This window comes from Hylaeus anthracinus, unplaced genomic scaffold (assembly GCF_026225885.1).
Source record: "Hylaeus anthracinus isolate JK02 unplaced genomic scaffold, UHH_iyHylAnth1.0_haploid 0, whole genome shotgun sequence".
NCBI lineage: Eukaryota > Metazoa > Arthropoda > Insecta > Hymenoptera > Colletidae > Hylaeus > Hylaeus anthracinus.
In genome coordinates, this window is record NW_026533254.1 from 23,391,636 (window position 1) to 23,417,569 (window position 25,934).

Genomic DNA, 25,934 nt, shown 5'->3' on the forward strand with positions numbered 1-25,934 from the left:
TTTCTTGGAAATTCGATGTTTTCTAATTCGTACGGAGCAATAAACTAATGTGTTTACGTTACATACTCTACTGTAAATGGTTCGTCACAAGAATCGTACAAATAGTTATTGCTTCTATACTTTTACCCACTTTTTGCATTTTTTTGTTAATTTCACAAATTATATTAACTAGTAAATGTTGTTTGGACTATATCTATCTTAGAGACTTCCGAGAATATGTAAAATATCGTTGATCATAAAAAAATAAGTTAAGAAACTACAATTTCACACAAAAGTTTTTTTGGGAAATTGATCGGTGTACGAATACATTCTACACCCACTGTATATAATTCATACTACAAAGATATCTCGATTAGTACAATGTAATTTTCACTCTAAATTTGTTTGAATATTTTTTTATTTTTTTTGTTCGTTTTTGCAATTCGTTGATATTCGTGCAATCTTATTGCTGAAATATGCCCAAAGTTATCCACATGTCACGTTAGCTGCATGTTAATAGCTCCTTTCGTATACAGGAGTGAATAATTGTTTTAAGTTTTCAAGGAAATTATTATTGAAATTTAACGGAATAATGAAAGCCAATTTTTCAAGCGTTAACAAGCTGTGGTCTTGTAGAATAATAAAGTTCGCGAGTTTATATCGCAGGAATGCAACGTGCTCCTCGAATTGAAATTTATTACAAAAGGAAAAAGTTTAAAAGTATGCGACACCTAAAATAGATCCCTGGAAGCATGGTCTCGCGCGACGTTTCGTACTTATGTTGGAACATGTTCTTCATTACACGAAGTGGTCTGAAGCCTCGTGTACATTCTTGAAAAATAATAAGAGTAAACAAGGTTGCAGAGAGTGTACTTTGTCCATAGCACGACGTTACAATTTCCGCATTATTTCGCAAAGTATCAAACATAGATGTTTGTCAAAGGCGTCTTTATATTTCGTGACAATTTTCATTGAAGAAATTTTGATAAGGAGGAAATACCAATTATTTTGTGTAAATATTGTCCTGCGCAAAAATATCAACCCATGAATGGAAATATTAATTGAATATATCTGATTACCCAAATTACAATAAACTCGAAGGATAAAAAATTCCTGTAACGTATTAATTCATCGATCGATCAAATTTCACGATAATCTAAATGAATTATTTATTCTATGAATTTAAATGAGTGCTAATCTCGAATAATGTTTCGCAAATGTATTAACATAAATTAAGGTGAATTAAGTAGACTGATCATTGTAAGAGGTTATCTATATTTAGATTTGTTAAAGTAATGAGGTATTGAAATAATAATACTTTAACGAGTCGTTAAATCAATATTGCAGAGGAAAATTCTATTGCGTGTGCAACTAGGAGCACTTAAAATAATATTTTTATTGTAAAATAGGTCATGTTCTATATCAGTGGTCGACAACCTATGACCCTCGTGTCTAGTGTCTAGCATCCATGTCGTAACAACTGATCCATCGACAAAATACAAAACCAAAAATGTAATTAACTAGAATCAATAGAGATTTGTTACTATTACATTTAACTGAAAAATAAACCATTCGACAAAGCTCTATTTTTGTATCAATCACTAACTTTGATTTGTTTAACGTTCTTACTTTAACTTCAACATTCCTGTCTTTATAAATGATGTACAAATCTGACTCAGATTAAAAAAATCATATTTACTCCTAACACTAAGCTTTGAATCGTAATCTGAAACGTGTCAGGTTACAATTTTACATACATACGAATTTTTACGCTACGAACATCTCGGCAAATAGCTTTGTACGTTGTTACGATAAATGTCGTCGTAATTATTCAAACCGTTACGACCGTTGTAACTTATTTACATTTGCCAAATCCTAAACAGCTAGAAGCACACGAGGAATATTTTCTCTTTTTGTATGCAAAGAAAAAAAATTTCAGGTTCGAAGAGGTTAAAATCTGGCGATACCATGCGAGCAAAACACGCGTTCGCCACATTGCAAAAATAGGTTATCTTTCTACGCCGCATTTCACTTCGTACTTTCGTCCTGCCAGGCGACTGGTACACGCTTTTGCTAGCGTGGTGCGCGAGAAAAAAGAAATCTCGAGTTATTCCGCGAAAATCTGCATTAATTTTTCGTGTTTGTTGGCGCGTGGGTGAAAGGAGGGAAACCAAGGACGTCGTGCGGATACAAGATCGACAGCCAAAAACAGGGGCACGACTGTCCTTTAAAGCGATCTTTAAATAAAACGCGTGCACTGTGATAACGAGATAACAGCTTTTTCGGGCGCACGATCGAGATAATGTTGTAAACAAAGAGGATGACAGTGTTCTCGGGACAAATTCGTATCGCTGCGAGTAACGTGAGACATATTTCCTCGGGAGTGATGTTTAGGTTATCTTGTTGGATTATCATCGAGATCGGGACACGATGAGATACCATGGATATTTTCCACGAAAAACTTTCTGATTTCTCGTTCGTTTTTCGTCTGATGGAACTTCTGCCGATGTTTTCAGACATGGTTAACGTGTTCGCGACAATGAAAGCGGCGTGCATGACTTGAATCAGGTTAAGTCATTCCGAAGTCCGCATTGTTACCTGAGACGTTACTCAGAATCCCTGGGAAAAGTTTATTTAAACATCAGTTCGTTTTTTTTCCGCATCGTCGAATACGAAATTTTACGTCACAAGACGAAGAAGGGAGACCAGTTTAAAATTATATCTGTAATCTAATTGAAAGGCTGGAAGGGGGAAAAAAATACAATAATAAAATACAGTGAAAGAAAAAGTGGAAATTGTCGAACTGAACGAGATAAACGATATATACTGTTCGATATTTGAATTTTAATGATCAAGATACCACTGACTGTTTCATCGTTGTTATAATTTGTACTTGAAAAGTAAACCTTGTTACATACAGTTTGTACATTCGCGTCGATTTTAAGAGCAGTTTATTAAATGAAAACGATTTTATTTATCATAGTAAATCAGCACAATAAAAAAGAAATATTTATTTCTATTTAATAAGATTTCAAAGCAATCTAGATTAAATCTTCCAAGCGTGGTGCTAACAAACACTTGTATGATATTTGTTTATTAGTATTTCAACTAGTAATTTATATTTATTTTGAAAGATTGTACAGACATTAAAGAAAACTGAAGTAAAATTTTGCGCTGTTTGCTGCATAAATCTCATAGTTACTATTTTCATTTTTCATATCAGTGTAGTCTTATTTTGTAGTCTGTTAATAAGAATTAAAGTCTTGTTCATTTAACAGATGATATGCTTTTAAAAACCTATAATATTTTATGTTTATATTAAAAGTTACATTATTTATATGAGGTTAAGAAGTATAACAGGATCTTTCTTATGCACTTTGCCTTATCTATTCTAGACTATATTGTTAGAATGAAATGCAATAATGACATCAAATAAGTAAATAAAATTTACACTTAAAAGCAAATTGTGACAAATAGTATATAACAAGTGTTGACCTGTGATGTTATGTGGTATATTTTAAATACAGTGTTCGTGCCATTCCTGTCGTATGCAAGACATTGGCCACAGTTAATGCCTCGTGAGCGTCCTCGTGAGAATTACAGAGATTTAGGACCTCCTTAAGCAAAATTTGCCTTTTAGTTTAAATTTCAATAATACGGTCTACCAAACATCAATCATGACAGAAATCAGCATTCAAGATTTACAGAAACTTCTCATATACTTCTCGAAAAACACTTATCGAGCTAAGGATGCAGACAGCACGGTAATTGTTCTATATGCACGTGTTGTAATGCGCGTTCTGAGGTCCCAAATTCTAAAGGATGTTATTGTTTTAGAGCCAAGCTATTATGCAAAGATGTCTGCTACTCACTGATTTAGATTATACTCACTCTATAATAAATAATAATGGAGGTGATCTCAGTGCGCACTATCCTAGCCATCTTATCATTTTAGAGTACGAGAAGTATAGAAATCCAAATATGTGTGATACACCGCCGCCACTGCCACGCGCAACAGAAACTATATATGAAAGCATGTACGATCCGAATAAATTGAAGGAATTGATAAAAAGTGCTAGATTCGCCAGGTGTCGTTCAAGATTTCCACTGCCAGTAATACTGTATAAAGGTAGACACGTATGCAGATCAGCCACGCTGTCCGGTGGACCAGAAATTTATGGTAGATCTGGATTAGATTATTTGTTTGCTGGTAGCGAAGGGATAGTATCTATTCAGCAACAAGTGGACGAAGCTCGCGGAAGCGAATCTGTACTTAGCGATTGGCAATTATTTGACAAAGTTAGGCATCAAGATATTAAACTCCTGAAAACACTTAACGTAGGAACAATTATTGATTTCATGGTTGAGAAGAAGAAGGTCAAGTTTGGAATGAAGTAAGCTATTGAATTTAAATAATAATTTCTGTGCATGTATGTTTTTGAAAAAGTAAACACTCTGTTACATTTTTCACTCAATACAATGAGACCCAAAACAAATTAACTGCATATACTATATTATATAAAAAAGGAATAAGGAGATAATAAGTATGTACAAATGTAATTTATGTATTGAAAGTTCTAAGATGGGAGATGTTGAGATTTATATTGTATATATTCACTGATCTTGTTGCTATAATACAATTACTCAGACATAAGATTAAATACTAAAAATAAAATAACTACCATACAGTTTTTCGGTTCTTCACAGATTCAGTGAAGTTTCATAGCAGTTAATAGCATGATCAGTTTTTTTTATCCTATGAATCCACTTTTAGAGGACGTTAAACAGAGCTCTTTTGTTCGGTACTCAGCGTGACGTCCTCGGAGAAAGTAGACAAAGAGAAGAGGTACTCAGACTTCACCCTAATTTCACTGCCATATCCTGGATGTGAATTCTTCAGGGAGTTTAGAGAAAATGATTATCAGGCTAAGGGTCTAGTGTTCGATTGGTCTCAGACTCACGTAGATGCACAAATTGGCGTGCCTGAGGACTCGATTTCTACTCAATTAAGAATCAGTTGGGAACAGTACCAAGTCTGGGATCTAGTCAAGCTTTCACAAAATTATTTAAAACTGATATTAAGATATTTGAGTGATAGTAGTAGTGGAGTATTGATACATTGTATCTCGGGTATGTATAATGTAGTTAATTTACATCTACTTTAATCTGTATTTGATATAACTATCGAGCGCTATTTCCAGGTTGGGATCGCACACCATTATTTATTTCATTGTTGAGGATAAGTTTGTGGGCTGATGGTGCAATTCACACATCGCTAAATGCGTTTCAAATTCTGTATTATACGATAGCGTATGACTGGATGCTGTTTGGTCACGATTTGGAAGACAGATTAAGTAAAGGAGAAGAAATATTTTTCTTCTGCTTCTATTTCCTAAAGCACATTCACGACGAAGAATTTAGCGTTCATCCGCGTCATAGCAGATCCAGGCATGCAGTTCTACGCAACGACAGCGACTCGCAATTAGATAATGTTATGTTCGATAGTGAATCGGTAGTGACCCTAAGTTCGGTCAGTTCCAACTTGAGTCTGAATAGTTGGTGTAGCTCTGTTAGTCAAAACAGCAGGGATAGTCAAGATAATAATCCACCAGCAGTGTTTCATTGTGCTTCCACGGAGAGTCAAGACGATTGTCACAGTAACGGGTATGTTTGCTTTTAACTGTTTTCTTTCTCTGTTATAGAAACCTGTACGATGTATGCTCGAGTTTCTCGGTTGAATACTTGAAGATTTACATAAAGCTCGCGTCCTATTACTTCTATTAATTTTTTAATCTTCCTTTGTAGGAATGTTGTACCATGGTCATTTTATCCTTCTCCAAACAAGGAAGGTATCGCTCATGGTTCACGGTCGCCCCTTCCTCCGAATCGGACTTCTCCTGTAGCGGTTCCTGTACCAGGACGTCTCCGACAACGAAACGAATCTTCGTCGTCTGGCGGTTCTTGGCAGATGATATCAGGAACCGGAAGTTTACGTGGTTCCACGACTGCCAATGCCCCCCTCGCGGACGGATTAACGTCTTCTAGTTTAGTGTGCAAACCTCTTTGCGAAACTTGTACAGGACACGCGTCTCTAGAATCGAGTACGACGATTATCGAAGACGAAGCATGTGCATCGTTAGCACAGTAAGTAGCAAACCGTTTTCCAAAGAACATACGCGGAGCTAAAGTAAAATTTGTTTAATGCGCGAGACGGTTTGTATCTGTTTCAGATCCCGGAGAGAAAAGTTACAGTGTTTAAGAAGAATATTTTATAACGCTTATAGCCATACTGTTGGATTTCGAATGAAAGACAATTCTGAATCGAGCGGCTTCGGCCAGCTACTCGGCAATTTTGCCGAAAAAGTAGGAATCCTTTCTGTTCAACGCACATCCTTGTGACTACAATGTCATTAACTTCCCACGATCATGAGTTCATTGTTATTGATTCCTTGACTCAATTCAGAATTTTATAAAAACGCTATGCAATGAAAATAAAACAACTGTACATTATCGTTTATGTGAATAACGCATTGTTATACAAGCAGCAGCGTATATATACGCGTGGCATAAATAAAAAAAATTGATATTTTTGTATATATATATATACTATATATATATATGTATATATATATATTTACATGTATATCTGAATGTAAATACGTGTCCAACTATTTGTTTGCTTTAGATTTATCACATTCAAATGTATTTATTACTACTATCTGTATGAAATTAATACTAGCACAGATGTGTAGTAATTAGCATTAAAAAAAAATTATAAGGATGTTGAAACGTACCGAAAGAATAACTTTGATAGATCATTTATCCCTTAACTTGCTAATTATTTGAGCAAAAGTGGAAGATAAAATTATTTTTTTTTACTTATTCTACAATTATCACATTCTATATTAACGTTTTAAATATCTAAAAAATTACAAATTCATCACATGTACAATTCTGGAAGGTATAACATGTTCTCTGCATAGAGGACATTGCGGTTTAGTGCTTAGCCAATCTGCAAGACAGTACCAACAAAACAAATGACCGCAAGGTGTGGTAGTCGTTGGCACTCTTTCAAGACACAACTGGCACATTGATCTAGTGTACTTCTCATTTAATGATTGGTAGTTATCGTTACGGTTATCATTATACGTGTTCTGCCAAATTTTTAATACACATTCTGCAAGTGTAGCAATTCCCAATAACCTTAATCCCCAACTGATACCATCAGTTGGATGATGACCATACACCTTCAAATTTAGAAATAATTATAGATGACAAATCGATTTATCTCAGAAAAAAAGACCTGTTGTTCAGAAATTACCTTTGCATAATCGATTCCTGTTAATCTTTTACCTAGGCTATAATAGCGACCGTACATATAAAATAATCCCTTATGAATCAGTATAAAAATAGGTAACATAGTAGACATTTTTGATATAAATGAATTTAAAAAGGTAACAGCTACAGGGGTCAATTCGCTATGGGGATGATTAACAGACGCCTGTAACCTTTTTAATATTTTTAACAATGCCTTTTCTCCTAAGCATTCTAAAATCACCGATAGTACCCTTGCCTAAATAACATGTAAATGTCAAATATTAACAAGGTATCATACATTTTACATTAGTACTTTGAGTACATACAAGTAACGATGGAACTTTGCGAGCTTCTAAATTGGCTTGCACTATTCCAGTATATTCTTCGCCTAGAGTTTGATTTCCCATTCCCGACGTAAAAAAGAAGTAAATCAGTTTAAACGGTACATCGGAGTTAACTAAGGATAAGGTACCCGTTCTTCGTCCAACGATCTGCAGAAGATCTATAACTTTCTCTCGCATGTGTTTGACGAAGTCTTCGTCTCTTTGATGCGATCGAAGAATCTCTGCCTGACTTGCACATTTCAATTTCTGACTCTTTTTGCTTAATGCCATTTCGATCGAAAACTTTTTCAACGTTCCCGATACATTTAACGTATCGCAAATCGAGCACAAACCGCGCGATCACGAATATCAAACACGATATGAAATTAACTAAGAATGAAATTATGTACGTGTATAATCATGGTAAGAATCAGCTCGAGCTAACATAACCTTACGTACAAAACAAGAATTTAATTCATTACTCCGCAGTTGGTATATCTACCAGGAAAATAAAAATGAATTTGGTGGTTATGCAAATGACAGAATTATGGCGTTGCATCCTAGATAACCTCAAATATACCGTGAAAGTTTCAAACTTCTAACCTTACGATTACAATAGAAATAACGACTAATTTATAGTATTGCGAGAACAAAGAATGTAAATATTTCATAAGAATCAAAATGCACCGTTAAAATTGTATCATGAGACAGGATGAACAGTATTCGTGGGATGCTCGGTTATAATTTATATCTTTAATAAATTTTAGTTAGAGCGTGTTTTTAAATGATTTTAATTTCTGGTGACTGTTGGATATTATAAAATATTTTATGGTGTACTCAAATGCTTTATTTCAAGATAGCATTTATATGTGCGCACAAAATGGATGCACATTGCACACGATTTGTATAAGTGTGAAAATTATGTGCATGTATGTATCTACACACAATAGATGCCGAGCATATCACAGGTTCAACAGTTTAATATGTAAGATATAGATAAAAGAAAGTAAAATTCCAATGTAAACGTTAATTCGATAATGTCGATTCTTTATAAATTGAAAAACATTTCTTTTTATCAAATTTTTATACGAATCGAAAACATTTAATTCGTCTATTTTAAAGAACATCGAAATATCTTATTTGGCACGAAAGACAGTTTGAAAATGAGATAAAAACATCTTTCCTGAGCTTGTTTTCTTCGAATATGTTACGTTGAATATAAAAATTGATACAGAATAAGAACAAAACTTACCAATCTCACAGCTTCGTCTCATCCAGATAATACAAATTTTGTAAGAACAGAACCAGGATTTCCACTATTCGACATTTGACAAAAACGAATACTCGTTCCATATGTCATTACAGAAATAACAGTCAACTGTCAAAACTCAAATACAACGAACTGAACTATCGTACCGTCGAAGCAAGAAAGAATGCCGCGAAGAACATTTGTATACGACTACGAACACTTTTCTAGACAAGAAACGTTATTGAGACGCCACTAAAAGCCCGTTATGATTTTGTGTAATTCGAAATTGATATTAAGGTGACTCGTACAAAATGTTTTTAAACCGAATACTAATCGTGACGTATCTTCCTGTCTTTTGGAAACTAACGTTGTACGTGTCCCGTGTTTGCATAACTTCCTCCAAACTGCACATTTTTGGCGCCTTTTCCATAGCATTGCTACTAAATTTGAATTCGTAACAAAATCATTCGAAACTTTATTTTAACATTCCACTGATGCGGAATGCGCACAAGTTTTTCATTTCGGTCGTGTATTAAAAAAAAACAGATTATAATATTAATTTTGTATCTTATTTAACCGTACTAGATATAAGTTTAAGCGGGAAAACAGTTCGAAAAGTCTGTACTTTTGCTGCGTATAACGTCACCGTGACGTTAGTTTTGTTTTTCAAGCGTTCGCAGCGCCAGAACAAGCGACGTAAACTCGTAACTTTTAATTGTTTATCAATCGTCTTGTTCTTAGCATTAAACGTCACGACTGAACGTGAAAACGAAATTAACAGCTAAATAGTCGTAACTTTACGTTTCATGAAAATAGCTCTCGCGAAAAAGGACAATATATCGCGAGCGCCAATCAGAAGCTACGACTGGTTAAAATGGCGGACGGCCGTCGGTAGATAAAGCAGACGTGCGTAGCTTTCGTCCCAGCGTGCACGCCATCTGCGCAGCTCGCGATCGCGCATAGTCACGGACAGAAGGCAAAGCGGCTCGCAGCAGAGAGGCATCGCCCTAGATAACGGTAGAATCGTGGGTTGGTGTCGTGCTGGTTTTTCGGCGAAGAGTGCTGCGAAATCGTGGGATAACGTACAACGCGAACCGTCCACGGTGGAGAGAACCGTGGGTCCAGGACAGAGGTTATCCCGAGTGGTGTGTGAACGGGTGCCTTGAGGCCAGTGAGTATCGGCTGTTCGAGGCGACCGAAAGGAGGACCGTGCCCCCCGAGGAGAGCTTTGGTGCACCCGCGCCGCGCCGTGCCGCGCGAGACTCTTCGTCCAGTGCGGAATTTCTCGGGCCAGTGACACGTTCGTTTCTTTATTTCCGTTTCGTGGCATCGCACACGGTGCGCCAAGTCCACCGGATCCTCCCCTTGGGTTTCAGATGTGTCCGCTACGCCGACGGGACGACGAACCGAGCACAGGAGTAGGAAGCGAGTAATCGCCGGAGAATCTCTGTAGATTGGGATATAGTGGGCCGCAGAGAAAGACGGCGAGACGTAGGAGAGAAAGAGGGACAGAGATAGTGAACGAAGGAGTGCGCGAGGAAGAAAGGGACGGAAAGAGTGCGACAGAGGGCCGTTAGACTCCAAGTGCACGGGGATTGTCGAGTACGCTGAACGGATTCGACGAATATTTTGAAGGCGCCTAGGTAAGGGGAAAGCCGATGTCTCTATAGGGATATGTGGCTTCTAAAAAAAGAACACCGTCCAACCCCCCCGTGAGGTCTTTGTGGCGTGGCACGCCAGGCAAACGCCGCCGGAAATCATGCACGGTGGCCGCCCGCGCGTTTTACTTTCCCGGTTGTTTTCGAATTTCGTGTGTCGAATATCAAATATTGCCGTCGAACGTAATTTTGCATTCAATTTTTTCTGCATTTCTCTTCTGACAACGTGAAAAAATTGATTAGAAAATTCTGAATGCACGGTAGAACCTCGGTTATCGCGGATAATCTTCGATTATCCCGTGGCTTTATAACCTTAAATATTTTCGCGTTGTTCTATCGCTGGCGTACTCGTTCCTCGATGAACGTTTTCTCGTGTCAAATGGTGCCTCGAGGCTCTCGATGCCCGAAAAGGAACCAAGTTTTCGTCCAGGTTAGGTTCGTCTATCTCGTCAGACCGGCTTATCGTGTAGTTTAGATAAACCAGTCGTTTCGTTCGCGCGAAAAGCAGAAGCTTCTCGGCTAACCTGGCTGAAGTACGCGTTTCGAATAGGTTGTTTCAGCTCTAAGTCTGGTACACTGCAAACGAAGTCGGATACCATTCTTATTTCCATGTATCCGATGCAAAAATTGGCAGAATTTTATTCGAGCTATAAAACGTAAATAGAAATCCTATATAACGATTTCTTCGCGATATTTATTCGCTGAACAATTATTTGGATAAGCTGTTATCGGAGGTGTGGAGAATATTCTTATCTAGATACAAATTTTAAAGAACGAGTCAAAGATAAATGACTATTCAAACATTTCTCGTTAAGGGGTTAGTCGCAGCCAGGAAAATGAAAATGGACACTTTCTTGTGTGTTTCTTTTTAAATATTAAATAATAATTTTGATTAATGAAATGTAAATTTGTTACAAAGCATATCTTGAAGAACTATAAACAAATTTTTGTTTTAAAAAAAAGGTTGATTCATTTCGTCATAACAGGCGATGGCGTGGGTGACCACTTGGTTTGGGGTGAGCAAGATTTCTTCAAACTGGTGCACCTGAAAACAAAACTAAAGGTAGATTTAGAAAATATGTTAGACTAACGGGTCCCTGATCGAAGGATTTTTTATTTTCTTATATACTTTTCTTTTTATTCTCTATTTAAACACTTAATTTTCTGATGAAAATTGAACTTCAACTTCAAATGTGCGTCATTCTGTTTTGAATTAATTTTTTCCAAAATCCTTCGATCAGGGACTCGTTAGTCTAATATATTCTCCAAATCTACCTTTATTTTTGTTTTCAGGTATACCAGTTTGAAGAAATCTTGCTCACCGCAAACAAAGTGGCCACCCACACCATCGCTTGTTATGACGAAATGAATTAACCCTTTCGTAAAACAAAAATTTGTTTATAGTTCCTCAAGATATATTTTGTCATACATTTAAATTTCATTAATAAAAATTATTATTTAATACTTTTAAAAAAAACACACAAGAAAGTGTCCGTTTTCATTTTCCTGACTGCGACTAACCCCTTAAATAAAAATTAGTACTCGAATTATAAGAAAAAATGGAAGTACTCGACACTCCAGGCAGATGATAATCCAATCTATAAATGGTTTATGTATTTTAGTATTTTATTCTCTATTTAATCGCTTAACTTTCTAATGAGAATTGAACTTGAATATGTATTTATGTATTTTAGTATTAAACTTACCCTTGCCATTTTGAAATACTAAATATTTCCATTTGAAATTTTACTCAGCTGTGGTTACACAGCCTCAAACACTTTCCCCTTTTCGTCTTCCTGGCTCAACGGTGATTCACGTGAGTCACTGCTGCGCAGGAAGTGACTCGAGAAGAAAGAAACCAGGCACAACGTGCAACGCTTGTGTCTCGAAGATTTGTTTTTCTCGCGCCTAGAAGCAACGATGGGGGGGGGGGGGGGGGAGAACGAGATGGATGAAATTTCGTCTCGGATAAAAATACGAGTACCGAAAATCACAATTCCGAAAGAATGGCTATCGGGATCAATGGACTTGTTGTTCGATGTCAAATAATTGCGCGACAAACATATTTGTAACGATTAAGCTGCTTGAATACGTTCTCGACACGGTTCAACGACGGAGCTGAAAGCGTGGCTGATTATTGTCGGTGAATCGCTATGGCAAAGAATACAATGTTGTCGAGTCACGTGACCTGTAAATTTCTGGCACCGCGAGTGATTTGTTTTTCACTTCGCGATTCTATGTACATTAATTTTGTGCTTTTATATTTACTATTCTACTTCGAGTAGAAATTCATATATTTGACTTATTTTGTTAGATTAAAATACCAAGCGTACGAACCCTCAAACGAACCTCCATTAAAATGAGTTTGAATACGCAACTTATGTCAGTCTCAACCTGATGGGCATTACAAAGTATGAAGTGTATTAGTCTTCTTGTACATAAATTCATTTTCACGCTTAATATGTAAAATTAACTTAGCGTATTTTACGTGTACATAGAAGAAAACTGTTTTTTTTTTTTTATACTGGATTCCTTGTATCGTTTGTTATGACAAGATAAATGATAAACACTAATCGCCTCGAATGTACAAATCCGGCGCGTGTTTAGTGACTTGCTTTCGTGGAATCTGATTGGTGCGTTCTCTATTTGCAATACTTTAGGCAGTGTTTCTCAAACTACACTTTCACCCCTTCGATAAAGGTATTAAATATGCCTCTAATTTTATGCATTCGAGATCGAGATATTGTTACAAAACAACTCTCACTAGTTCCCAATATTTGTCCAACTCTATGGTTTACGACACCGTAGGATATTTTTCATTTCACTATACACATAGCATGCACTCTATTTTCTAAGTTTGAGAAACACTGGATTAAGGAATTCACTTGGTTCGATTTCTTGTTTGACGTTTAATATCGTTCTTGCCATTATTATTAGTTTTTTTTTTTTAACTATTTCCTTTTTGTGGAAAGTGCGTGTTGGGTTAGCCACGCAACGGCTTCCCAACTCGTTATCTGCGTTGCTTCTGATAACTTGGCACCTTCGCCACTCTCGTTTCCAACGTTACTTCCTATAAGTTTCATTATTTCACAAGCCGTTATGCAATTATAACGATCATTTTACGGTTTGTTAATTCGCTCTAAACATTTTCAACATGGAAAATATTATATTCAATATTCTCCAATATTAGCAAAATCTAATTTCATCTGTATATACAGGGCGTTCAGGCTATATTACTAGCCAACGTTTTTCTCGTAAATGATACATATGGCAACAAAACTGAAAGAGGAAAAAGTGATACTGTTTTTTATGTGCAATTTAACCAGGTAGATAAGTCTTTCGTATTTATACTCTTTTCTAAGAAATGAAGATGACCTTCAGTTTTTTAAATGGAGTGATATATTTTTTATACAAAAGTATGGTAGAGTATCGCATTATAAATAAAAAAGTATTGACCTTTATTAGCCCTAAACCTCATAGGTTACGAGTAATTTCACTTTATTACTTGAAAATATTCTTAACGTAATATCTATATATCTGGTTACATTGCGCACAAAAAACAGTATAAAATTCTCCTCTTTCATTTTTGTGTCATATGTAACATTTACGAGAAAGACGCTGGCTAGTAATAGCCTGAACACCCTGTATAATTGTATACTCATATTTTATATTTATTTAATTATATCATTATATATTCGAGAAGTAGACTCTGCGCATCCTGTACTTGAAATTCCGATGATTTCATTGCGTATCGCAATGTACGCTGATTGCGATAAATATCGACCTTAGGGTGTTGCTGTAGATATCACGAGGATAAGTTGTATCTGTACGATAAATTCAAATTTGTAAAATGGTCTTTTCTTGAAATCGAAATTTCATTGCTGCGAATACGTTAACTTTCATGAAACAAGAACAACAATGGCTTCATATACATATTGATAAATATATATATATATGGAGCTTGTCATAAGACCAGAATGAGTTTTAATAACCTAAAATTGATATTTGTGGTTGTTATGCAGACAGTTCCGTGCGAAATTACTATTACGTTCACTTTGCGAAGCGAGAATGACTCATAAAGTAACGCAACCATTTGTAACGCTCGCTATGCGAGAAATGACGTAAGGGCAGACTATCGCGTCACATCCGCATTGTTTTTGCATTGTTTACCTCAATATTAATCGCTCTGACACGATTCAGTTGCATCGTTAGTTACATTTAGCGTATTAACATATTAATTATTCAGGTTGGCAAAGAGTCAAGCTCGATAAACAAATTAATTTCACAAAGCGAATTCAGTTCCATTTCCGAACATTGAAAGAAACATATCATCCAGCTCAATATTAACAAACAATGGGGTTTTTATACCCGGTCGAATGAAAATGGAATCGAGTATTTCAAGGTGGAAGTTAATATCCGAACGTGGCGGACAAAAAGAAGAGAGAAAGACACACGCTGAAAGCTGAAATTGCATTTCTTCCGTATCAGTATCAAGGCGTCCATTGCAGGGACCCAACGAAGGACACTAAATTACAAGCGTTCGTTTAAACGGTTATGGAGGCTCCCAGATATGCGTATATGTATATAAACCGCTCGTGGCACTTCTGGGGTATATTTCAATGGGCGATACGTCGTCGTTCGCCGCTAAAAGTCTTGATATAGATGCACGCGTTATGCTCTGTAATCGATAGTTTCAGATTAACCCGGGCTACGTGCTGGATCGCGACGCTGCAATTGGAAAAAGTGCACGTGTATGTCGTCGGAGCTTTGTATCCCTCAATTGACATCCCACGGTTCCCGAGTCAGCAGTTTATCGAAACTCGTACTCAATTTCCGTTGTAAACGTCGCTTTAAATCGCGCTGAGACGCCAACGACGTTTCAGCGCACAACGAGCACGTGAACTAGCGGCACCACTAGTAGACCCCATGTTGGCGCTATTGGTTTCGAACGTTTGAACTAGTCCGCTGTTCCGACTACTCAATCGCTATCTTTAAAATCAGGTATACATTTTAATAAACAATCGAGGTTTCGACTGCATCAATTATCGTGCGAATATGTAAGCCATCGTGACGCTATGATTATACTGTTGCTCGAGCGACACGGGAAAATGCACGTGTGCGACGCCAGAACGTTTTATCGTGCATTTGGTAACCCACAGATGTCGAGTCAGCAGTTTATCGATCGTCGTATTCAATTTCCTTTGTGAATGTCGCTTTAAACACTTGAACTGGTAGGCGCAAGTTGAATTGACTGCTCAAGGTCATCAACGGGTCATACTCCAACTAATTTGCCGCCATGTCTCTCAAATAATATAATAACAGAGATCCAAATTCTTTCTGATTCTCGCGATATTTCATGCTTTATTCGAAATCGACATTTTCAAAGGAAAAGTAATGGAATAGTCACGTTTGTAAATGCGAACACCTCCGCGAAGACCCTGCCGAAGACGATTACCTCAAGGGCAACGCAAATCTGGATTTAATCTGGCATGAATGACTCACCGTGAAAAGAATACTCGCCGTTACTCTGAACCCGACACCTCAGACTGCAGGAGTCAATACGATTTCGTTACGTTCTGCGCGACGATGATACACCGCCAAGTATCGATTTGACGCGGCAGAGGAATCTGATACCTTGTTATGCGTGGATCTCGGTTGGACCCTCGTGTAATTGCTCGTGAGTAGAAAACATTGGCCACTCAAGGTCACAGACCCCTCTCTCCCACCATTTAGTTACCCCCCAGGATGCTGTCCGGCTCCTCCCATCACTCCGTCTATCCTTCCTCAGCCACGCCCCTCCGTTGCGCCAGACATTGTATTTCCCAATTCTTTAAAACAAATTCAGTGGTTTAAATTCGCTAATGACGGATATTTCAGTGACGCGACTGGTACGCATTACGCGACCGCAAAGGGAGGGCTAACTGACCTCTTTTAAGCTGGCAGGACCAAATCAGCAGAATCATATCGGACTTAGTGGAATATTTAATACTTATTTTGCACTTATTGTACTATTGCGCGAGGCACTCGTTATTTGTTATATTTTTTTTAGTATCATTTCTATTTAATATCGTAACACTCGGTATATTTCTTTTTAAAATTGTACTCGCCGGAAACAGATGATGCGTTATCATTTTAATTAAAGGATATCGCACGTCAAAATTAATAAAAATGAGAAAATCAAAGCGAGTACATTTAGTACTGAATTTGTACTAATTTGTACCACCAAAAGAAATTTTGTACCTGGTACCGTTTTCAAGAAAATCGTGGGGCTGATAGTTTAACGTTAAGCTAGTGGTTGAAAATGTTTAAAATTAATATAAATGAAAAAATCAAAGCGGATACATTTAGTACTGAATTTGTACTAATTTGTACCACCAAAAGAAATTTTGTACCTGGTACCGTTTTCAAGAAAATCGTGGGGCTGATAGTTTAACGTTAAGCTAATGGCTGAAAATGTTAAAAATTAATATAAATGAAAAAATCAAAGCGGATACATTTAGTACTGAATTTGTACTAATTTGTACCATCAAAAGAAATTATGTACCTGTTACCGATTTCAAGAAAATCGTAACGTTAATATTAAGCTAGCTACGCCACGATTTTGTTGTAAACGGTAACAGGTACAAAATTTCTTTTGGTGGTAGAAATTAATACAAATTCAGCGCTAAATGTATCCATTTTAATTTTTTCATTTTTATTCATTTTGACGCGTGGTCATGCTAGCTTAATATCAAGCGTCACGATTTTTTCAAAAACGACACGAGGTACAAAATTATTGTTGGTGGTACAAATTAGTACAAAATAAGTACTAAATAAGTACTTCTGTTGATTTGGTCCTGCCAGCTTAAGAGAGGCGGCTAACTATCATGGGTGGTCCCCAGGAATATCGTTTCGAAACCAATCATGGGATGCGCATGAGAAACCAAAAACTATCTTCACCGTTCCCTTGTTGACGGCTCAATGATATCTGTTGTTTGTATTGTACCGATGTCAGGAGAAACGTCAGCAAATCCATGTTACCGAACGATCAATTACTTCGATGCCTGTTCGATAGCGTAACACGATGCTTGGGAACTGATACGTGTCAGTACTAATGGATACGTCATTCCATTGGTTCTATCGCTGCATCGGGGATCCGTTAGAATCTTTCCACCGCAACAAAAAATCAAATCAAAATAATCGAAAGTTGTCTCAGCCAGATTTCCAGATTTTTATTTTGAGCAGGATGTCGGGAACGTGGAATTATTTTCACCGGCGTTTTCATGGTTCGAAAGGTTCCAAACGCTTTCGATAGTGTCGTTATCGAGCGAAACGCGAATCGTGAAAATCGAGGATACGGTTACGTAAATCTGACCTCGTTAGCGACGAGCCAGCGCGCGCGAATTTCTCCCTAACAGCGTTTAATTTTTAATTGCGACGTGGAGCGGAAGGTCTACCGACTTGGCGAATCGAAAGATGCTTGCGAGTGTTTTTCTACATTTTTCGACGGACTTTATAACCAAGGAACGTCTTATCGGCGTATTTCCTGTGCAGAAACGCGTCGAAAGCCCATGAATCATCCTAACAATAAGTCAGACGCGATCGTGCGAGAAAGATTGCGCTAATAAGGTGCACGTACAAGAGTGAATCTCTTACAGTTCGATGCTTTCGTAAATAAATCGTGTCTTCGAATTTAATTAAATAACTTTTTGAGGAGTATGTTAAGGTACATGAAGATGAAGGCACACAAATGACGATTATAAAAGATTTAATGTGATAACGAAAACTTTGGAAATAAACGGTTACAAGAAAAAAGATTGAAGATCGATCCAAGATGGCAGTACACCACATGGTCTTTCAATTTATCGAGACAACTGGAGGCGCCATGTTTGAAAACAGAAAGAATAAAAAACATAAAAGTACGCGAAACAAAAGAAACATTGCACCAACAGAGTACTTAAAAATCTCGAATTAGCAACGGTTAGAACTAGAATTTCAAAACGAAATATTTCGCAACGAAAATTTAACCGTGCAACCGAGTAAATGTAAACTGACACGTTTCGGTGAAAGTGCGCAGTAGATATGCGACTTCATAAAAATGTATGAATTTTATAACGTAGATCTAGATTAGATCAATTTTCTAATGAAAGTTCTACCATTAGTCTGCAGTCGTTTTCTCGCATTAACCGAAGGAAAACAAATGACTGCAACACGAGTGCCTTTGAACCTAACCTAGACGTCGCCATTGAGATCCAGAGGACGCGCAGTTATTTACATTGAGATCGGTCGACGTATGTTTTTCTCGGCGCAGTGGTCTCGATACGGATGGAAATAAAAGAAATACGAAGGTAAACGTTCGACAACGAAGCGGAATGACTTACGGCGAGGGGTCCAAGGGAGCCCCTTTGCTCGCTACGAGGTTCACGAACCCCGTGACTCATTTCGCGTCACGCAATGACACCGGCCATGTAAGCCCCACAATTTTCTTCGCTGACCGTGTAACGCATCGCTGGTGCTTCCAAGAAACGACGATATCGTTCCCTTCGCGCAGCCCGTTCATCTTTTTTCATGTTTTTCGTTCTGACTTGTCGACGCGATATGATAACCCCTCGATTTTGCATCGAGTCCCTCACTTCGCCATCATTTTTGTCTGCTGCGCTGTCCAGCGAGTGAGGAGGGTCTCCATTCGGTCGGTACGTTATCGACGGAGACGGGAAAAATTTTATTCAACGATTAAAAAAAAAAAAAAAATAATAAAAATACTATATAAATTTATTTCATCGTCGCGCAAGGGTCGCCACTTTTCTCGACCGAAAATATTCGGCGTCTGGATTCGCGACTATGTACTTCCTAGTAACTTGAATTTTTCAAGATGGTCTCCGCTATCAAAGTTTAAATTCGTTCAGACATTTCCTGCTTTCCGGGTGCATCCGTAGGTTAATAAAAGAGTGACCAGTAAATGTCGGAGTGTAGCTTACATGCTTCTGTTTTTGTGGATTATTATCTGGTGTCCATTTTCGAAATTCCATTTCGTCTATGGACTTGCTGGCTTTTCGATACGGTGATTGATTAGCGAGTTCTGTTGATCGGAGGGACACTGATCAATGGGATCGTGATGGAAACATGTCAAAATTATTTAATTGATAAATGGGGAAGTGTATTTCCGAAGCTAGATTTTGTCACTGAAATACGTTGAATTTTCTTTCTCTATGTAAAAATCAGTAAAAAATATCAATTGCAATGATCTCCCGCCAGTTATCGAAGAGGGGACTCCCCACTTACTTGCTTGGCTGATGACTTGAACGCGTGGGAGTTCAGCAGCGTTCAATGAAAATAGCGATGGCTTCGAACATTCCGCGAGCCACTCGTTATTTGTTATATTTTTTAAGTATCATTTCTATTTAATATCGTAACACTCGGTATATTTCTTTTTAAAATTGTACTCGCCGGGAACAGATAGTGCGTTATCATTTCAATTAAAGGATTTCCTAATCCTCCGACGCATCAGTCTCATTAGGTGAATATCAGACACTCTGTATAATACCCATGATAGGTAGATGCTGTGCTATGATAATATTAAGCGAAGCACAGGGATGGTAATTTTGATAATGCAAAGCTTAATGCGGTTAGCAGTAGGTACTATCGATTTTGTATCGCGAAAGCTATCACCGTAAAGCAATCATCTAACTGACTAGGTTTAATTAATCTAATACTGTCTTGTTTATCAATTGGATTACATAAATACGGCTTTGGTTGCAAGTAACTCGAGTAAATTTCGTTCCCAGGACGTTTTCCAGGCCGTTTTTTAGAAATTCGAGATAATATTCGTGTAAATTTTTAACTTTTTTTTTTTTTTATTAAGTATGTGGTTTATTGGCGAGTTTATTATCGAGGGGTTCCGACCTCTGTATAATACATCTTCTTTTTACAACCTTTCTGCAATCTATCCTTACCTCTTCCCTCTCTCCCCTTTCTCCTTTCTGCAACGTGCAAAGAAAACTCTTATTATAATAGCACGGGTCAGTGGAAGTGGCGTTTTATGTAACAAAATATTGGTCTTCGTGCGAGATGCTTGTTACGTTATACCTCGTTTGTTACGAAATGAAATACAAGAGAGGAATAGGTCGCCTTTTACATTTTTTAACGGGAGTAAAATATCGAAGAGAGAGAGGAGGACGGTGTAACGCGAGTAGCGAAGATTGCTCATTACGTTTTTTTTTTTTTTTATAATTTATCAAAAGAAAATGCGAAGAGGAAATCCTCTTAGGAGGTATTATTTAAAAGCAACGACGTCTGCTCGATACTACCCGAACAAAGTTCTGCTTACCAGAAAAAAAATTCGACTAATAAATCAATCAAGATTCTAATAATAAATCAAACATGGCAGGCATTTACAGCGTTCACCCGGGAGATGTTATATCCGCCAGTGGCGAGGCAGTCTTTATTGGCTAAATTAGAAATTATTAGAGGTTCGATTAAGCGTCATCTTCGCGAAAGAATACGAGAATGCTATGTTCGTTTCGATACACGTGTAATTAAATACCAATTCTAGCGAAAGCGTCACTGGATCATAAAAGAATATATAAAGCACTTTTCATAAAACATTCTTATTTGTCATTGTATCTTCATGTGAGGTATACTAATGGATTCGTGAGATTCTCCCTATGAAAATGAGTCCAAACACGGCCCCATTCGGACAAGTTTTAATTGTACATACTTCAATGATTTTTAGAAATCATTCGATGACTTGAAATTGAAGGCGAGAGTGTTATCGATAGAACTGGTAGATTTTTCTAAGAAAAATGAGTCTAAACACGGCCACATTCGGACCATTTGAATTTCAAGTCATCGAGTCATTTCCGAAAATCATCAAAGTACGTATAATTAAAAATTCTCCGAATGGGATCGTGTTTGGGCTCATTTTCTTCAGAAAAATCTCAGCGATCCATTGATGATACTGTCGACAAGATACAATGACAAATATAAAGAATTGGCTCTTAATGCGATAAATTTGTACCACTACGCGATCGAGCTTTCCGTGTCACTGGAAAATAAACATGAACGTCGCGCGTAGAGATTCGAACTTCTAAATAAGATTGGCCCGCTTAAGGCGCGAGCCGGCCGGACAATTACATCGCACTGTTAATTAGGCGTTAATTATATCCCTCGATCCGTTGTCTCGTCGCGACTCGAAGTGAAATAATACGGAGTCGAAAAATATGTCGTGAACGCTCCCTCGATCCGTGACAATGACGCTTCCTGCTAATTAGGGTTGCTCTCCGCGCGCTGTGCAAGTTCCACTCTCCCTACAGTATTTTTCAACTACTCCATAGATAAATCAATACATCTACTCCTATTCAGTTGTATCATTCTTAACGATACAGATAGTAAAAAATAGTAACACGCTAGATACACAATCAGAAATGAACACACAGACTTTTGATGCAAATAAGCTTCTCGTCTAAGCTTTAAGTTCTAAGCTTCTATTTAATTTTAGTAACCTAACGTTGAATAAATTCGTTGGTTCCATTTGCAACATTCTGAAATTTACATCGGGACCAAAATCTGGGTCGAAATTCATCTCCAGCGAATTACCTAAATTTATTCAAATCGTCTAAAGAGGCTAGCTCGTTAATAAGCAGTTGGAAATGATCCTCAGCGTCGACAACGCGTAATACGTGTGCCCCAGATCCGCGAGGCCAGCCCCGCAGAGGCGATTCACTTCCTGTGCAATCAGGTCCGATTAATTAATGCTTGAATGACTTCTTATTCGAACTCTCAACGAACGTCGAACCGACGAATAATTTGTCTTTCTAAAAGCGCGCCGAATTGCTTGAAAAATCGAATCTTCGACGAGCCTTAGCGAAACTACATCGTCCTCGGCGACCATTGTCCGAGTAATTTCAAACGAGCGCTCGACGTGGAAAGGTTTTGTCTAATGGAATACCTAATCTGGGTCGCGATTATTCCAAATAATCGTTCGGTGTTAATTGCTCTCGTGGCTGTTAAGAAATCCTAGATTTCTTTTTCGGAAAGAGAGAAAATTCGCGTTAAATGGTCGGAAAGAATTACCTCACTGTGTTTTAGAGCAGTGATTCTCAATTGTCGAGGTGCTGGTCGTTGTATAGATGAATTAAAATCACCTGGGAATATATTAGAGGGACCAGAAGGTAATGTCGTTTCTGCGATTGCAAATGCTTGCTTATTATTTATCAGCTCACCGTGTACCAATCAATTTTTATCGATCAGGTATTAAAAATTTGCACGCTAAATGGCAGATGGTTGTTGATAACGAGGACAATTATATAATTAATTAAAAATAAAAACATTATAAATTTGTTTGAATTTAATGTAAAAGAAACGACATTACTTTCTGGTCCCCCTAATAGGTCCACAAAAAAGTTCGCCTAAATTGTAAATTCAATTGTCGGCTATTTAGAGTTCACTGAATCACATATGAGCAGAAAAAAACTATGTATTCACGTTTAAATCATCGAGAAAATTGAGCTACAGCGCCGAGACGTATTGGTTCGCCGCCCTCGAGTTAGAAATCTCCGGCTGCGTCGGTTCCCGGTCGCGTCGGTCTGCGAACGAAATTCATTCGAGTCGCGAAACGGAGTTGAGAACCATATCTGACAGGGTGTTTCCGAGGGAACGAATCGACTCGACGGTATCCACGGTAAACTGGCGTAATTAACGCAACGCGCACCTGAAAACTTTGCCCGACCGGACTGTGGAGAACTCGGATTCTGTAAACTATTTTAATTAACAGCCGCGCTGATTCTGTGCACCGTTCCATTTAGGGAATTTCATTTTTTCCCCAGTTTTTGAACATCACCCGAGCGAACCTGCGAGATATAGTTGTACACGATATAGTTTCCGTCGAATTTTATACATGCCGATAAAATAAATTATATCGTGATCGGAAGGAGGATATAGTAGGTGGAATAAGGGAAACGATTGTTCGGTTATCTTCGCAGGATACATCGATTTCCTGTGTGCACGTTTAACTGGGTTAAGTGTGTACAAACAGTTTTATGCTCCCACCTTCTGGGCTCCGCGGAAGACGTTAATCGCGAACTAATGTTCCCTTAAGAGGGTCGAGTAATCTCCGGCCAATATAGGGTAAAACTATCCTACTTGGTGTGTACCCTTTCCGCGTCAGCTGTTCGCAGCAGACTATCCAAATTTCTGTACGATGGTTCAGCTCCTCTAAACCTCTACCTCCTAGAAACTATCCTACGAATGATCAAAAACTGAGATTGATTCTATCATTACCCAAGACTGAAGACAGAAAGTTACTGTTCATTATTCCCATTCATAGTGTCTTTATAGATAAATTGATGGTTAAATATACAGCGTGTCCCAGAATTAGTGTAAGAACCAGGAATGGGGTATAGCTGAGACGATTCTGAACGAAAAGTTTCTCTGCAAAAATGTCGAGTGTTGCTTCGTTTTTGAGTTATTAACGAAAAACCATCGACCAATCACAGCGCCCGAGTAGTAGGACGCTCGGGTCAGCCATTGTGCCAGCCTCTGGCGGCTGAGCGCGCGCTAATCGGACGCTGTGATTGGTCGGTGGATTTTTCGTTAATAACTCAAAAACGAAGCAAAATCCAACATTTTTGCAAAGGAATTTTCCGCTCAGAATCGTCTCAGCTACCCCTCATTATGGAAGAAAATTCTTTAACCGTGTCTTACACTAATTCTGGGAAAACCTGTATATGTCCCAGTGAATGTATCTGGTAGTCGAATATAATTGAGACAAATTGTCCCTTCTCATCTGGCTACGACCTTTGATTTATAGCCCACCCTAGTTTAATACAATTATTTTTTAAAATAGAACAGAATAGAATTAAAATAGAAGACAGCTGGGTCGAGAGGCTCAAAACGTCATGCAAAAGAAAAGGAAAGAAAATCATAGTGTGTGTTAAAATAAATAAATGCTCGAAACACAAAGGCAGCGAAGCTTAATTGTAACGTCGCACGAGGATTGCCGTGTCTTTCAAGAACACGTTATTCTCCGTATTATGACGCGACGAGTCAGGAGTAAACTGATTCTCTCAGCGTTTAATCATTGCTGAACCAGCCAAGGTGCCTTATTCGCTGGTTTCGCATTTGTCATCGCGGCATAAAAACCTCCAGCGTTCCATTTGAAGGGATTCATCGTTTTAAATATTTTCAACGAGGAGTAATCGCATTTTCGAGTCTGTCGGATTTTTTCCCTTTATAAAAAGAACAGTGTGTAAATGTACAACGCGTGGTCCGACTAGAATGGATTCCATTTACAGCCGAGATTGTGTAGATTTATGACGATTATATACAGGTCATTAGTCGCCAGTGAAAGGAATTAGATTGTGCGAAAGACCTCGTTAACACACTCAAGTAGTACTTGTACATCGGTGCTGTTTAAGGTATAAAATTTCTAAAATTCAAACTTGATTTGTCTTACAAATTGCAAGTTCGTAAAATCCTCGAAAAAATACATTTGACAACAATTTTATATCTCATCGAGACGTACAATTTTTGTTTAAAATATTTTTCCAAAGGATCACTTTTTTCCCCCAAACCATTTTTCTTCACTTCTTTGGGAATTTTTTTCTCGTAAATAATAAAAGTTACGGCTATATGTTATATAACGAAATATGCTTCATTTTGATCGAGGAAATGAAAAATAATTTTTATAGACAATCTTCAATTTTGACCAAAATCGACGGGCAACCCCCTTGCGAATTCTTAAAAAAATCTCATTTGATTTTTAAAAAATTGGGTTCTCACTTTACAGAAAAACTTTCTGTATGTTTTTCGTAGGGTCCCATGAGATCTACGACGAAAAAAAGTTTCATTTCAAAATTTTCGTTATTAAGAGAGCTGCGAATTTTTAAAAATTCGGCAGATTTTTACGTATTTTTCGATCAAAATGAACCAAAAAATAGACTCTTTCGGTAGTTTAATTTTTTTTCTAATTCTTCGTCTACAGGCACGCAGTTTCCCGTTTCTGTCATTGAAATCCGTTCATCCAATCAAGAATTATGAATTTCTCAAATTTTACTCGATAATTCTTTCCGAAGAGAAAGGTGCAGAATACCTATCGCACGGTTACTCAAATTTGGTAACAGCTGGAAGAAAATTCTTTAAACGAAAGTTGTACAGCATAAAAACGACCACAAAACTGCGTACACAATTTTTATGCATCGGTTGATGAAAAAATTATTTTCGGGAAAATATTATTAAAAATAATTTTTTTTTTAGATCTCTAGCCACGATGTTAACATTTTTTCAATATCTCTTATGGTTTCGATGTTATTAGCAAAAATATAAATAACCAGAACTCCAAGGATTAGGTCCACGTGAGTTTTATTTCTACAAAAAATTCAGATCTTTCGGCGTGTACTGCCGAATTTCCTTTGTTAGCCTTTGCTGGAAATT

General features: G+C 37.5%; 2 protein-coding genes across 4 annotated transcripts; one reads left to right on the forward strand and one right to left on the reverse strand.

The window, feature by feature from the left end:
* Positions 1-1,992: 1,992 nt before the first annotated feature.
* On the forward strand, positions 1,993-6,782 carry LOC128889984 (myotubularin-related protein 14). Of its 3 annotated transcripts, XM_054148103.1 has the most exons (7): positions 1,993-2,879; positions 3,507-3,743; positions 3,817-4,373; positions 4,790-5,109; positions 5,181-5,643; positions 5,785-6,123; positions 6,210-6,390. In XM_054148103.1, exons 2-7 carry the CDS (start codon positions 3,657-3,659, stop codon positions 6,376-6,378), a joined length of 1,935 nt encoding a protein of 644 aa, XP_054004078.1. In that variant the 5' UTR covers positions 1,993-2,879; positions 3,507-3,656; the 3' UTR covers positions 6,379-6,390. The 3 variants fall into 3 exon arrangements, with proteins under 3 accessions (XP_054004078.1, XP_054004089.1, XP_054004069.1); XM_054148114.1 differs by having other exon boundaries at positions 1,993-3,743; positions 3,935-4,373; positions 6,210-6,782; XM_054148094.1 differs by having other exon boundaries at positions 1,993-3,743.
* A 105-nt stretch (positions 6,783-6,887) lies between these two features.
* LOC128890007 (peroxisome assembly protein 10-A-like) lies at positions 6,888-8,680 on the reverse strand. Its single transcript, XM_054148138.1, has 3 exons — positions 7,623-8,680; positions 7,301-7,552; positions 6,888-7,226 (listed from the first exon to the last, which is right to left on the reverse strand). Exons 1-3 carry the CDS (start codon positions 7,908-7,910, stop codon positions 6,909-6,911), a joined length of 858 nt encoding a protein of 285 aa, XP_054004113.1. The 5' UTR covers positions 7,911-8,680; the 3' UTR covers positions 6,888-6,908.
* Between the last annotated feature and the right edge of the window lie 17,254 nt (positions 8,681-25,934).